General features: G+C 49.0%; 1 protein-coding gene across 2 annotated transcripts; it reads left to right on the forward strand.

The window, feature by feature from the left end:
- Positions 1–4475: 4475 nt before the first annotated feature.
- Positions 4476–12785, forward strand: LOC103188069 (BTB/POZ domain-containing protein kctd15-like). Of its 2 annotated transcripts, none has more exons than XM_007907910.2 (5): positions 4476–5017; positions 8882–9057; positions 10909–11053; positions 11817–12122; positions 12359–12785. In XM_007907910.2, exons 1-5 carry the CDS (start codon positions 5009–5011, stop codon positions 12515–12517), a joined length of 795 nt encoding a protein of 264 aa, XP_007906101.1. In that variant the 5' UTR covers positions 4476–5008; the 3' UTR covers positions 12518–12785. The 2 variants fall into 2 exon arrangements, with proteins under 2 accessions (XP_007906101.1, XP_007906102.1); XM_007907911.2 differs by having other exon boundaries at positions 8945–9057.
- The last annotated feature ends 764 nt before the right edge of the window (positions 12786–13549 follow it).

The raw sequence follows: 13549 nt of genomic DNA on the forward strand, positions 1-13549 counted from the left end.
CTGACTGCACAGAATGACTTCAGAGGGGTGGGGGCAAGAATGGAGGCTTGAGCTTAATGATGTCGGTAATGGCTGTGAGGGCCGCAGACTCCATTGACCAAAGATCCTTTCCTCCAGTGCCTAGTTAGTGAGTCAGTGACCAGAGGACATCAATGTAAGATGTTAGCAAACAAGCAAATGGGAAGATTAGGAGATTATTTTTCGCACAGAGTGGTGGAATGCTGTTCAGGAGGCAGAATCCACATTAGCTTTCAAAGGGGAACGAGGATAAAAGCAAATTGCATTATTATAGCACCTTTCACATTGGGAAGATATCCCAAGGCACTGACAAATAGCAGATAAATACCTAAAAATCAGTAAACGACGGGTTTTGGGATAGGGCAGGAAATGGGACTGAAAAGATTGCTCTCAAAGGAACTGGGAGACACGATGTGCCGTCTGGTGGCGACGTGCGGGATTGCAGTTGACTGTTGTACTCAGTGCCTCCACCAGAGGGCGCCATTTGGCTGCTATTACAAAGTGTTTTTGTCAGACAGACAGAGTCAGGAGAACTGTCGATCTCTTGTTACACTGAGAAACAAGCCACAGGGTTTTCAGGCACTAACCTGCACCTGAAACATCCTTAACTTCAAAATGCCCCAGAGGCAGGGAAGGCTGTGGTCTGGCTCAGTCTGTTACATTTCCCTTTGGTATATCCAGGGCCAGGCGCGTGCTCCCAGCGGCGTCTCCCAGTCTCCTGACCCTAAAAGGGCCCCATAGATTGCTCCTGAGGCACCAGGGCTGCACCACACCCCTCTCCACAGCTAAATCCCCCCCAACCCGGCCTGTGGATCCATCTGTCAAATTAGTGCCATTACCTGCCATTTCCGCCGGACATTATTTAGGGAGGGATAGTGAGCACGGGCTAAGATGCTGTATCAAATGTAAAGTCTATTATGAAATCTGAATGCCCAGAGGAGAGTGTATAACTTTTGCAAAAAGCAAACTGATAAAAAAATGAGTAAGATTAGAGGTTCAATATTTGAGTTCAATGTATAATTGGCTGCCATGTATCGCCCACAAAAAATAGAGTCAATTCACTTTACAGTGTATCCTGTGAAGCGCTTTGAGACGTCTTGAAGACTTGATAAGGCGCTGCATCAAATGCAAGGATTATTATTATTTTAGGAATTAGTGTTAATTTATTGAGCGAGAGGCAATTCAGCAATGTCACAGAGCGGTTCAGGAGGTTGCCGTTAGTTGGCGCCAAAGCTCAATGTTAAAAAGTGAAGGAATGTTGGAGTTTCAAATGTTGAGGATCTCATCCCATCAATTCTTTTTCCTTCATTTTATCCCATCAAAAGGCAAGAACAACGGTGCAGACACTGGGAACACAGACACAAACAGTCATACCGTGGCCACACAGACACACAGCGGGCACAGACACACAGGCAGATATATACTCCAGTGGTTGCAATTATAGTTTTTACAATTTTTTTTACTTTGTACATTTGTAAATATACAAAGTTGCTGTGAACTATTGTGTTGTTTCCCCTCTCTATCTCTCTCTCTCTCTCACACACACAGCTATCCCTCTCACACACAGCTATCCTTCACCCAAGGATATCCCTCACACAAACACATCTATCCCTCTCACACACACACACAGCTATCCTTCACCCATAGCTATCCCTCACATATACATATACACACACAGCTATCCCTTACACACACAACTATCCCTCTCACACACACACACCCACAGCTATCCCTCACACACACAATCCCACACACACACAGCTATCCCTCACACACACAATCCCACACACACACAATCCCTCACACACACACACCCACAGCTATCCCTCTCTCTCTCACACACACACAGCTATCCCTCTCTCTCTCTCTCTCTCTCTCACACACACACAGCTATTCCTCTCTCACACACACACACAGCTATCCCTCTCTCTCTCTCACACACACACAGCTATCCCTCTCTCTCTCACACACACACAGCTATCCCTCTCTCTCACACACACACAGCTATCCCTCTCTCACACACACACAGCTATCCCTCTCTCTCTCACACACACACAGCTGTCCCTCTCTCTCACACACACACACAGCTATCCCTCTCTCTCTCACACACACACAGCTATCCCTCTCTCACACACACAGCTATCCCTCTCTCTCTCTCTCTCTCTCACACACACACACACACACAGCTATCCCTCTCTCACACACACAGCTATCCCTCTCTCACACACACAGCTATCCCTCTCTCTCTCTCTCTCTCTCACACACACAGCTATCCCTCTCTCACACACACAGCTATCCCTCCCTCTCTCTCTCTCACACACACACAGCTATCCCTCCCTCTCTCTCTCTCACACACACACAGCTATCCCTCACACACACACACAGCTATTCCTCTCTCTCTCTCTCACACACACACAGCTATTCCTCTCTCTCTCTCTCTCTCTCTCACACACACAGCTATCCCTCTCTCACACACAGCTATCCCTCTCTCTCTCTCTCACACACACACAGCTATCCCTCCCTCTCTCTCTCTCACACACACACAGCTATCCCTCCCTCTCTCTCTCTCACACACACACAGCTATCCCTCACACACACACACAATCCCTCACACACACACCCACAATCCAGGCCAAGCGCCTGCGGAGCTGAGACCTGAGTAGACAAACAAACCATCTCTCGGTTCGTGAGAATTGAAATGGCGCCTTTAGCCCCCAGCGAGTTGCGAGGCTTTCTGCACAGGCAATGCTCGTCACTGGGCTTAATGGCCGCAGAGAATCGGCTTTTACAGACAACGGACACGAGGGGAGAGAGAGAGAGAAGAGGAAAGAGGGAGAGAGAGGAGGGGGTGAGAGAGAGTGAGATTGTATGTGGGGTTGGGGGGGGAGAGAAGAGGGAGAGTGTGCGTGTGAGGAGAGGGTCCAAAAAAATGCATTTGCTTTTATCAACAAGTACCAGGACATTGCTGTATTCACAATGAGGGGTGGAGAGAGGGAGGGTGGAGTGAGGGAGAGGGAATGATGGAGAGAGGGAAAGGGGGTGGACGTGCCCTGGGTTACTTATTTGAAGAACTGAAATTTCTGCCTAAGGGAATATTCCATCAGACGCTCTGACAATGATTAAAATCAGCTTTTGGGGTAAATGTAGTGAGAGAGACGTGAGAGCCTGATCCCGCGCTGTTATTAAACCGTTATTCACACACACACAGAGTGACCAGGAGAGAGAGAGAGAGACATACAGTGACTGGGAGAGAGACACACACACAGTGACTGGGGGAGAGAGACACACACACACAGTGACTGGGGGAGAGAGACACACACATACAGTGACTGGGAGAGAGACACACACACATATAGTGACTGGGAGAGAGAGAGAGACACATACAGTGACTGGGGGAGAGAGACACACACATACAGTGACTGGGGGAGAGAGACACACACACACAGTGACTGGGGGAGAGAGACACACACACACAGTGACTGGGGGAGAGAGAGAGACACACATACAGTGACTGGGAGAGAGAGACACACACATACAGTGACTGGGAGAGAGAGACACACACACATACAGTGACTGGGAGAGAGAGAGACACACACACATACAGTGACTGGGAGAGAGAGAGACACACACATACAGTGACTGGGAGAGAGACACACACATACAGTGACTGGGAGAGAGAGAGACACACACATACAGTGACTGGGAGAGAGAGACACATACATACAGTGACTGGGAGAGAGACACACACAAACATACAGTGACTGGGAGAGAGACACACACACACACATAGTGACTGGGAGACACACACACACACACACATATAGTGACTGGGAGAGAGAGAGAGACACATACAGTGACTGGGAGAGAGAGACACACACATACAGTGACTGGGAGAGAGAGAGAGACACATACAGTGACTGGGAGAGAGAGACACACATACAGTGACTGGGAGAGAGACACACACATACAGTGACTGGGAGAGAGAGAGAGAGACACATACAGTGACTGGGAGAGAGAGACACACACATACAGTGACTGGGAGAGAGAGACACATACAGTGACTGGGAGAGAGACACACACATACAGTGACTGGGAGACAGAGACACACACATACAGTGACTGGGAGAGAGATACACATATACAGTGACAGAAAGAGAGACACATACAGTGACTGGGAGAGAGGGAGACACACACATACAGTGACTGGGAGAGAGATACACATATACAGTGACTGAGAGAGAGACACATACAGTGACTGGGAGAGAGAGAGACACACACATACAGTGACTGGGAGAGAGACACACACATACAGTGACTGGGAGAGAGAGACACACATACAGTGACTGGGAGAGAGAGACACACATACAGTGACTGGGAGAGAGAGACACACATACAGTGACTGGGAGAGAGAGACACACATACAGTGACTGGGAGAGAGAGAGACACACACATACAGTGACTGGGAAAGAGAGAGAGAGAGATACAGACACACACACATACAGAACCGTTATCAGGATTTTCACAACAAGAAGACAAGAGAAAGGGAGAAACAGGGAGAAATCCTGTCACCAGCGGCTCTCAGACTGCCTCACAGTCGAGCGAAAAAAAGAGAAAAATATTCTTTCAAATGGTTCCTGGCGAAGCTTCCCCAGGGCGGGAGGGAGACCAGCTAATTACACCCTAATCCCTGGCCCGAGGCACCCCAGCCTTCAGCAACCCTCCCTCCTCCTCCTCCTCCTCCTCCTCCAGGCTGATTACGGACGGATTATTGGTTTCTCTTCTGCAACAACTCAACTCGCATCTGCATCTAAACACAGCGACAGACGGCCAGACACCCAGACAGAGACAGAGACAGACACAGGCACCGAGACAGAGACAGACAGGACAGACAGAGAGGAAAAGACTGGGATTTTTCACAATCGGCGCCGCTGCCTTTCCTGAAGAGAAGGAATCCGGAGACGAGAGAGAGGGAAAGAGAGGCGCTGAGTCCATGTTCACTGTAAGCAGCGCCTCCTGGTCTGTGTGTGTGTGACAGACTCTGTGTGTGTGTTTGTGTTTCGGTATGTGTGTGTATCTGTGTGTGTGTATCTGTGTGTGTGTATCTGTGTGTGTGTATCTGTGTGTGTGTGTATCTGTGTGTGTGTGTGTATCTGTGTGTGTGGGGGGGGGGGGGGAGGGGTTCTCTCCGCATCTTCTATTCAGCCTTGGACTTACGATGCTTTTAAATACTTTTGGTTGCGGGAACAGAGTCCTTTGGAAAGTGTAAGTGACACAGAGGGAGACATTGAGAGGAACAGAGAGGAGACAGACAGAGAGAGGGAGAGAGGGATACGGAGGGATCGAGCGAGAGGGACACATAGAGAGGGACACAGAGAGAGAGAGAGAGAGGAACAGAGAGGGAGGGAGACAGACACAGGGAGGGATAGACAGAGGGAGGAGAGTGTAAGCTGCTCTCGGGAGCGAGCAGTGGCGCCACAGAGCACAGCCCAGAGCGGATTCGGTGCTAAATTCCCATCGCGATGGTTATTCCTACAATCAGCTTTTCTCCAGGCAACTGTAAACCTCGCCATGTTGGCAGTTTGGGGAGGTCTCGCTATTGTGCCCCAAGGATTAGTTATTCCCCCCAACACAGAGACCCAGACACACACAAACACACAGATAGACACCCCCCCCCCACACACACACACACACAGACATACACACAATAACAACTTGCATTAGATAACACATTTCACACGGGTAGCGTCCCGAAGCACAGACAGACAGACAGACAGACAGAAACAAACTCACATAGATGCACACATATAGACACTGGGGGGGAGATAGAAGTTTCTTTTTAAATTATAATTTTACAAGTGTGGAGCCCGCGGTTTCTGGCTGTTAATAAGTGACAAAAAGTTTAAAAGGAAAGGTAGCGGCCAAATCAGATTCAGGGACATTTACACACTATTCGCCATTCAGTGACTAGTTACAGACTGTGTACAGATGTACGTGTGTCTTTCTCTCGCTCTCTGTCTGTGTCTCTCTTTGTGACTGTGATATGAGTATGTCTCTGTACGTATGTATGTGTGTCTCTCTTTGACAGTGTGTGTGCCTGCGTGTGTACTTGTGCATGTGCGTGTGCACCTGTACGTGTGTGTGTACTAAGAGTGAACCATTTACCAGCCAGAGGTCGAGTAAACTCAAGGCCATCGGGCACGTGTGATTATAAACGTTGTGTGGGAGCCTGAGAGCACTGATGGCCCCACTCAGCTGCTCAGCTCGTTAGCAGTGGGGAGACACACATCATCCCGAGCGCAGACACCGGGCCCCCCTGTCCTGGGTCAGGTTGGGTGTGGAGCGGGAGGGACTCAGCAATTTCCCGCCCCTCAGGCAAGGGATCTGGGTGAGGAACAGATCAACAGATCGAGACACATTAGTGTCTCACCCAGAGAGCATCCAGGAAAGTCCACATCAAATTCCAACCTGACCTGGATGTGTGGTTGGACAGTGTTGAGGGAGTTTTACTGTCTCTACCATGACCTGGGAGTGTGGACTATAGAGGGAGCTTTACTGCACCACATGACACACAGGTGGTTCACCCATGAGAACAGGAGTCAGGGTGCTGCTGTAGGAACAAATCACAAGAGGGAAATGATGAAATGTCAGGATTCAAATTGCCAGCATCAGTCAGTGCCAGAGCCTGTCCTGCTGTGAGTTAGGGTCTTGAGGAGTGAAGGAGGGAAGATTTGATTTGATAAAGTTAAAAGACAATCTAGTTCAGTGATAGTTAAATCATTGTGTTGTCTGGTTGTGAGAAACAGAAAAGGCTGGTTTAGTGACTTTCCATCTGTGTGAGTTAGCAACTGATCTCTCATTCCCCAACATCAGCAGCAGCAGTGCTGGTCTGGAACACTGCCATGTGAGGGGCGCGATATAAATGCAAGTTGTTGTTGTTGTTTGCTGGTCGCCATTGGCCCAGAGCCCTGGGGATCGATAGGCAATAGATTCAAATATCCCCAAACTTTAGAAGCTTCTGAGAGAAACATTTCCTAGTGAGCGAGTGTCTGAGGTTCACAGCAGAGAAATGCCCAAGGCTGTGTTGCTGGGAGATGTGATCCTACGAGAAGCTGTCTCTCTAGTTCTGTGCTGCAGGCAGACAGGCAGCCCAAGGCCACAGCCTGGATGGCATCAGCTTCCTTTACCTTTTATGGTTAAAACCAGAGAAGCTAGAGCTGGGGGGAGGGAGGGGAGGAGAGGGCAACACAAACACAGGACAGGAGCTACACAGCCCTGACTCTGCAGGAAGTCACCTTGTATGTGTTATGTTTAAGGAAAAGTGATTGGATTTTGTACTGTGGGCAGGATGCTGGGTGTGTGTATCTCTCAGTCTGTGCCCTGCCTGCTGATGAATAGTGCTTTTTGTTCTCTGTGACCCCACCCACAACTCCCCCACCGGCCAGACACATTGCAAACATTTGTGAAGAAGAAATCGAGATGCAAATCCCTGCTTGGTTGGGGATGTTATTATCACCGCCGGGAAATCAACCTAAATGATGTAGCCTTGGACCTGCCAGCAATCCTTCAACAGGAGTAACACTGCATACAGTGTACTCGCTCCCCAGAGATTGGGAATAGTGGAGAAATAGTAACACTGCTGCTAACATTGGAACATTGAGTGCAGTGAGTTGGGGGGTTGGGGCAGGGGGGAAAGAGGGATGATTTGGGGTGGGTGGGGGAGATGAGTGTGTTTAAAATACTCTCCCCACCGTCTGACCAGATGTGATAACTTGCAAATCTGGATATTGTATTTGGATGTTCTGAAATTGAGAGCTGGAGAGGGATTAAATAGTCAAAAGTTCACATCAGCAGGTCACAGAAAGATGGAGGTTATTTTTAATGTAAAACATACCGTGTGCTTGCAATTCTGAGAATGGCATCGAATCAGATGGGAGTCAGTTTCAAGCATGTATGAGAGGCTTCACATTGCTACATAGCTTAATCCTTCTCACTTATAGTGAACAAAAGGCATCGTCACACACCTGAAGAACACGTGCTGAGGTGAGGAACCCAGTCTGATCGTTTCCCCGCCCCAGTTGTGGCAGTTTAGCTCCACACAGAGCGACAGAGACGCACATTACTCACAGCAGGCATCCCCCCCCCCACCCCCCATGCTCAGAGACTGTGTCAATAATATCTTTCCTCTGGTGTTTGTCCCTGAAACAACTGGATGCAAATGCTCTGAATTACGGCCAGGGCTGTCCCAGTGTCTTTAATCATAATAATAATCCAATAATAATAATCCTTGCATTTGATATAGTGCCTTATGATGTCATTGAGACATCGCAAGATGCTACATATATTGTAAAGTGAATTGACTGTATTTAGTGGGTGAAATGTGGCAGGCAGTTGTACACAGCAGTGTCTCACAAAGTCCTGGATTGAGTGACCAAATTATTATTATTTTTTTTGAAGGATTACCCACACAAAGCGATCTGCCGATTGACTAACAACCAGATTCCTACATATTGCTAGGTAAATAGAGTAAGGAAACTAAGGTTTCACCCTGCCCGGGAATCAAACCCAGGTCCTCTTGCTCATGAGGCAAGTGTGCTAACCTATGCTATAGGACTCTTTACTGTTTGTTCTAAGAAGCACTGACTGCTCAGCCAGGCTCTGGGTGCTCACATGTTGAACAGGATTCCTCACATGGTACCAGAACATGTCCAAGCTTTATCAACACCTCTTCAGTCAGAAAGTTCCCAGCGATCACATTCACCAGCCCCAATTATAACCCTCTTCTCTACCCCACAGTCACTAGTCGGAGAGCCCGCCTGGTTTATTTAGGTTTTTATTTATTGTTGTGGGTGTGTTTCTATCTTAGGAAGGAAGAACCATGTCCAGGCTGTCTCTGACACGCTCTCCTGTCTCTCCCGTGGTCTCTCAGGGCATCCCTTCACCAGCACAGCTCACCAAGTCCAACGCCCCGGTTCACATTGATGTTGGAGGCCACATGTACACCAGCAGCCTGGCCACCCTCACCAGATACCCCGACTCCAGGTAAGAGCAGCCGCCAGCACTGTGACAATCAGTAACAATTACAATGTGAAACATACCGTGTGGTTGCACTTCCAAGAATGGCATTGAATCAGATGGGAGTCAGTTTCAAGAACATATCAGAGGCTTCACATTGCTGCAGATTAATCCTTCTCACTTCTAGTGAACAAAATGCACTGTCACACAGCTGAAGAACACGCACTGAGGTGAGGAACCCAGTCTGACTGTTTCCCTGCCCCAGTTGTGGCAGTTTAGCTCCACACAGAGTGAATGTATCATAGCTCTCACGCTGTTGCATTGTAATCCTGATACCAATACATTCTTAGCCATGACACCGACACTGTTACATTGTAGCCCTGACACGGACACATTGTAACACTGACACTGTCACACTGTAGCCCTGACACTGACACATTGTAACACTGACACTGACACACTGTAGCCCTGACACTGACACATTGTAACACTGACACTGTCACACTGTAGCCCTGACACTGACACATTGTAACACTGACACTGTCACACTGTAGCCCTGACACTGACACATTGTAACACTGACACTGTCACACTGTAGCCCTGACACTGACACATTGTAACACTGTCACTGTAGCACCGACACTGTTACATTGTAACTGCCTATTATTGGATCCGGTTTCGCTGAGAGTAAAGCAGTAAAAAGGCTGCGGTTAATACCTCAGGCAGACAGGGGGCTGATTATTGATTCTGTAAATCGTTTTGCATCGATTCTCAGAGCCTCTATCTCTGGAGAAATGTTCTGTGGCCAGGCAGGATTGCTTGTAAAATAAAAGCCCCGAGTGCAGAGATCAAGAGGCTGTGAGTTAACTCCTGCTGTGCCAGACTAAATCCCAAACCGCTGTGTGAGGAAGAACCAGGAATGGTATTGGTGATCCTGGGGTGAGGGGTGTTAATCTGAGGACCCATCAAAGAAATGGAACAGAGAAGGCTGAGGGGAATCCAACGGTAGATCTTTAACAACAACAACTACAACAGCAACAACAACTTGCATTCATATAGCACCCCTCCCGCAGGGTAGCTCCCAGATTAATATTCTGAGACAATTTGTCAGAATCCAGAGAAAGATTATTGAAAAAAGGGTTACAAGATCAGGGTTGTCTCTGGAAGTGTTAAAGAACTTTAGGTTTTATAACAACAACAAAAAACATTTGTATAGCGCCTTTCATATTGGATGTCCCAAGGTTTGTAACCTGAAAAATCTCTCAAGGGGAATTTCTGTCAAGTGTACAATGATCTTTTATATAGGTAAACACAGCTGCCATTTTACATGCAGCAAAGTTCAAGATTGTTGGGAGGGACACTGATAAACTCCCGTCGCTCTTCCAGCAGAGTTGGGATCTTTAACGTCCACCTAAACAGGCAGACAGACTTTCATTTGAAGGATGGCACCTCTGAAAATGCAGCGATCCTCCAGTTCAGCACTTGAGCATCAGCCTAGACTGTAAACTTGAGTCCTAACACAGGGCTTCTGGCTCAGAGAAGATGGTTGATTGAGTGAGCCAGGCCGGCATCTAAGGGGAAAGTTTTAAAGAAAAATTCTCAGAGGGTTATTAGTACATGGAACTCTTTGCAGTAAGCGGCTGTTGAAAGTGACCATAATATCATTAAAAAGGAAATTGGACTGCAGTAGAGTTCCAGTGGGGAGCGAGCATAGTTATGATGGGGAGAAAGCAGGGAATGGGATTAGAGTAGAGAGCAACAGTGGGGAGCGATCACCAGCACGGACACGATGCATTGAGTGCTGTGGTTTTTACAATGCTGTAGAAAGTAACATGAAGCTGCTGTGTGCACTGACACCTCTGACATTGTGTCCCTCAGGATCGGGCGCCTGTTTAATGGCACGGAACCCATTGTGCTGGACAGCCTGAAGCAGCATTACTTCATTGACCGAGATGGTGAGATCTTCCGCTACATTCTCAGCTTCCTCCGAACATCCAAGCTGCTGCTCCCGGAGGATTTCAAGGTGAGAGAAAGAATTGGGAATGTCCCAGGTGTTCCACAAGTGTCCATGGGGAGGCTGCCTGCGAACGCCAGCTGTGGACTAAGTGGGCTCGGTCTTGTTTTTTGCTCAGCCGGATGTCTAACACATGCGGAAACCCATCGCTGTGCTTCAGAGTCTCCAAACCAAGCTAAGATTTCCATACATCCCACCAACACATGGAAATCCCAGAGATATGCATCCCGCTTACCTAATTCCAGAAAGTAAGTCCAGCCGAAGAACCAGACTGGGCTGTACTGTCATCAGCAATGTCCTGGAATACTGCGCACACACCTGGCTCAGGAACCAGACTAGAGACCATCACAGGGAGTGGGCTCGATTCCGAAATTCCGTTGCCAAATATGTCACCTTGGAGCCAATTCAGCTCCAAGGAGACCTCCACCCTGTTTACCTCTCCTCCAAGGAGGACAGGAGAGTTTCTCTGTGAAAGGCTCGAACAAAGCCTTTCCCTGTGAGCAACTTTCTTGTGTTCATCCGTTGAGGTCAGGAACATAGATCCCCAGCAGCTTAGCGACAATATCTCCCTCCCGACCCCCCACACATTCAACTTACCCTCATTATAGCTCCCAGTGACCTGCAGTCTGTTCCCAAAGGAGGCAAACAATAATTCAATGCATAGGAAAACTATTTCCTGGAAAATTCCTGGTTTCCCAGCGGGTGCCAGAGGGTGGGGGAGGGGGACAGCTCATGCATGAGATAGAGCAAGTAATGTACTGTGGCTTTGCAGGATTTCAGCCTGTTGTACGAGGAGGCAAAGTATTACCAGCTGCAGCCCATGCTGAAGGAGCTGGAGCGGTGGAAACAGGACCGGGAGTTCCGCAAGTTCTCACAGCCCTGTGACTGTGTGGTGGTCAGAGTGACGCCTGACTTGGGTGAGCGCATCACGCTGAGCGGAGAGAAGTCGCTAATAGAGGACATCTTCCCCGAGACCGGAGACGTGATGTGTAACTCGGTGAACGCAGGCTGGAACCAGGACCCGACTCACGTCATCAGGTTCCCTCTGAATGGTTACTGCAGACTCAACTCCGTGCAGGTAATGGGCCATCCACACTCCCAGGTCAGCGTTAGAGACACAGTAAAGCTCCCTCTACACATCTATGCTGTCAGGGAAAGACAGGAGTCAAGGAATAGAGAAGGATGAGATCTATGGGCAGAGGAGGCTTCTGTACCTGTGCTTAATGCAGACTGCTGAGTGGGGGGCGGGGGGAGAATGCAGTGGGAAGCAGGAGTGAGTTCACTGTCTGATTATTGTGTCTCTTTCCCGAGCAGGTGCTGGAACGGTTACTACAGAAGGGATTCAGCGTGGTGGGTTCCTGCGGTGGGGGAGTGGACTCCTCGCAGTTCAGCGAGTACATGCTTCACCGTCAGGACAGACGCCTACAGCTCACACCCACCCCCGTCAGGATAAAGCAGGAGCCACTGGACTAGGGCGCTGAAGCCCACCCGCCACAATCACTCCGTTTTTTATTTTATTGGCGTTTTGATTCCGTTACTGGACTTGGCTTCGCACCGGCACCGAGAGGGACATTCAGGCCTGACGCCATGACTTGCCCCACGGGGAATGGACACCAGCGGGACCTGAGCCAGCCAGAGAGGAACTGCCAGAGAGGGACTTGTGGAGATGCTGGTCTACTTTGGAAACAGTGGCTCTTAAGGTGCGGTGTGGCTGTGTCCAGCCCCCTCCCCTCCTCCCCCACACCCCCGCACTCCCTCCCCCCACCACCCCCCCAGCACAACTCGCTGAATTTGGACGAAACAGATTTAGAAAACGTTTTACATTTTTTTAAAAGCCTAAAGTGAAAATGTTGAAGTTTGAAGATTCAAGTCATTTTAATTTAAACTGTAAATAGCAGGATGACTTTCAGCCAGGAATGAACGTGAACCTCCCCACCTCCCGGGGGTCAGTCGCCCCCACCTCTTGGGTCGTGATGGACGGGTGGGGGGGAGGGTCAGGCTGGCCGGGGGAATATTGTGCAGGACCAGCCTGGGCTAACTTCACTTTGGCTTCTGATCAGCCACCCCTCTGTTCACTGTGGGCGTCAAACCCATTGCAGTGGTGAAGGCCTGACCCCATCAGTGTCAGGGAGGGGCTGCTCACAGCTCCTTGTAATAACAGAGTGTACGACTCCCTCCTCTCTCCACAACCTCCACTCAGCCACAGCCAGAGGTGACCAAGAAACACCAGGTCCCCATCACCGGAGCCGTTGTGGCCACAGCTGCACTGAGCGACCGACTCTCATATGATTAATAAACACTGAAGAGAAAGTTAAGTCACTTTTTTAAAATGAAAAAAATTAAAAATAAAATGTTTACCTGCAATCTCCCAGGTGTTTGTGTTACAGCTGTGCTCTCCCGCACACACACACAGCTGCACAGTAATTGTGTGCTAACGTGTGCTCACCATGTGCTAACCAGCCAGTCAGTCTCACTGTGCACTAACCAAACCCCAGCCTATTTACA

Source organism: Callorhinchus milii, unplaced genomic scaffold (genome assembly GCF_018977255.1).
Source record: "Callorhinchus milii isolate IMCB2004 unplaced genomic scaffold, IMCB_Cmil_1.0 Scaffold14, whole genome shotgun sequence".
In the NCBI taxonomy this organism is placed as follows: Eukaryota; Metazoa; Chordata; class Chondrichthyes; order Chimaeriformes; family Callorhinchidae; genus Callorhinchus; species Callorhinchus milii.

Excerpts from the sequence above, each read along its gene's own strand:
- LOC103188069 (XM_007907910.2), top strand. Across the intron at positions 9,058-10,908 it reads ACCAGATACCCCGACTCCAG|GATCGGGCGCCTGTTTAATG; the intron begins GTAAGAGCAGCC and ends TGTGTCCCTCAG. Across the intron at positions 12,123-12,358 it reads GCAGACTCAACTCCGTGCAG|GTGCTGGAACGGTTACTACA; the intron begins GTAATGGGCCAT and ends TTTCCCGAGCAG.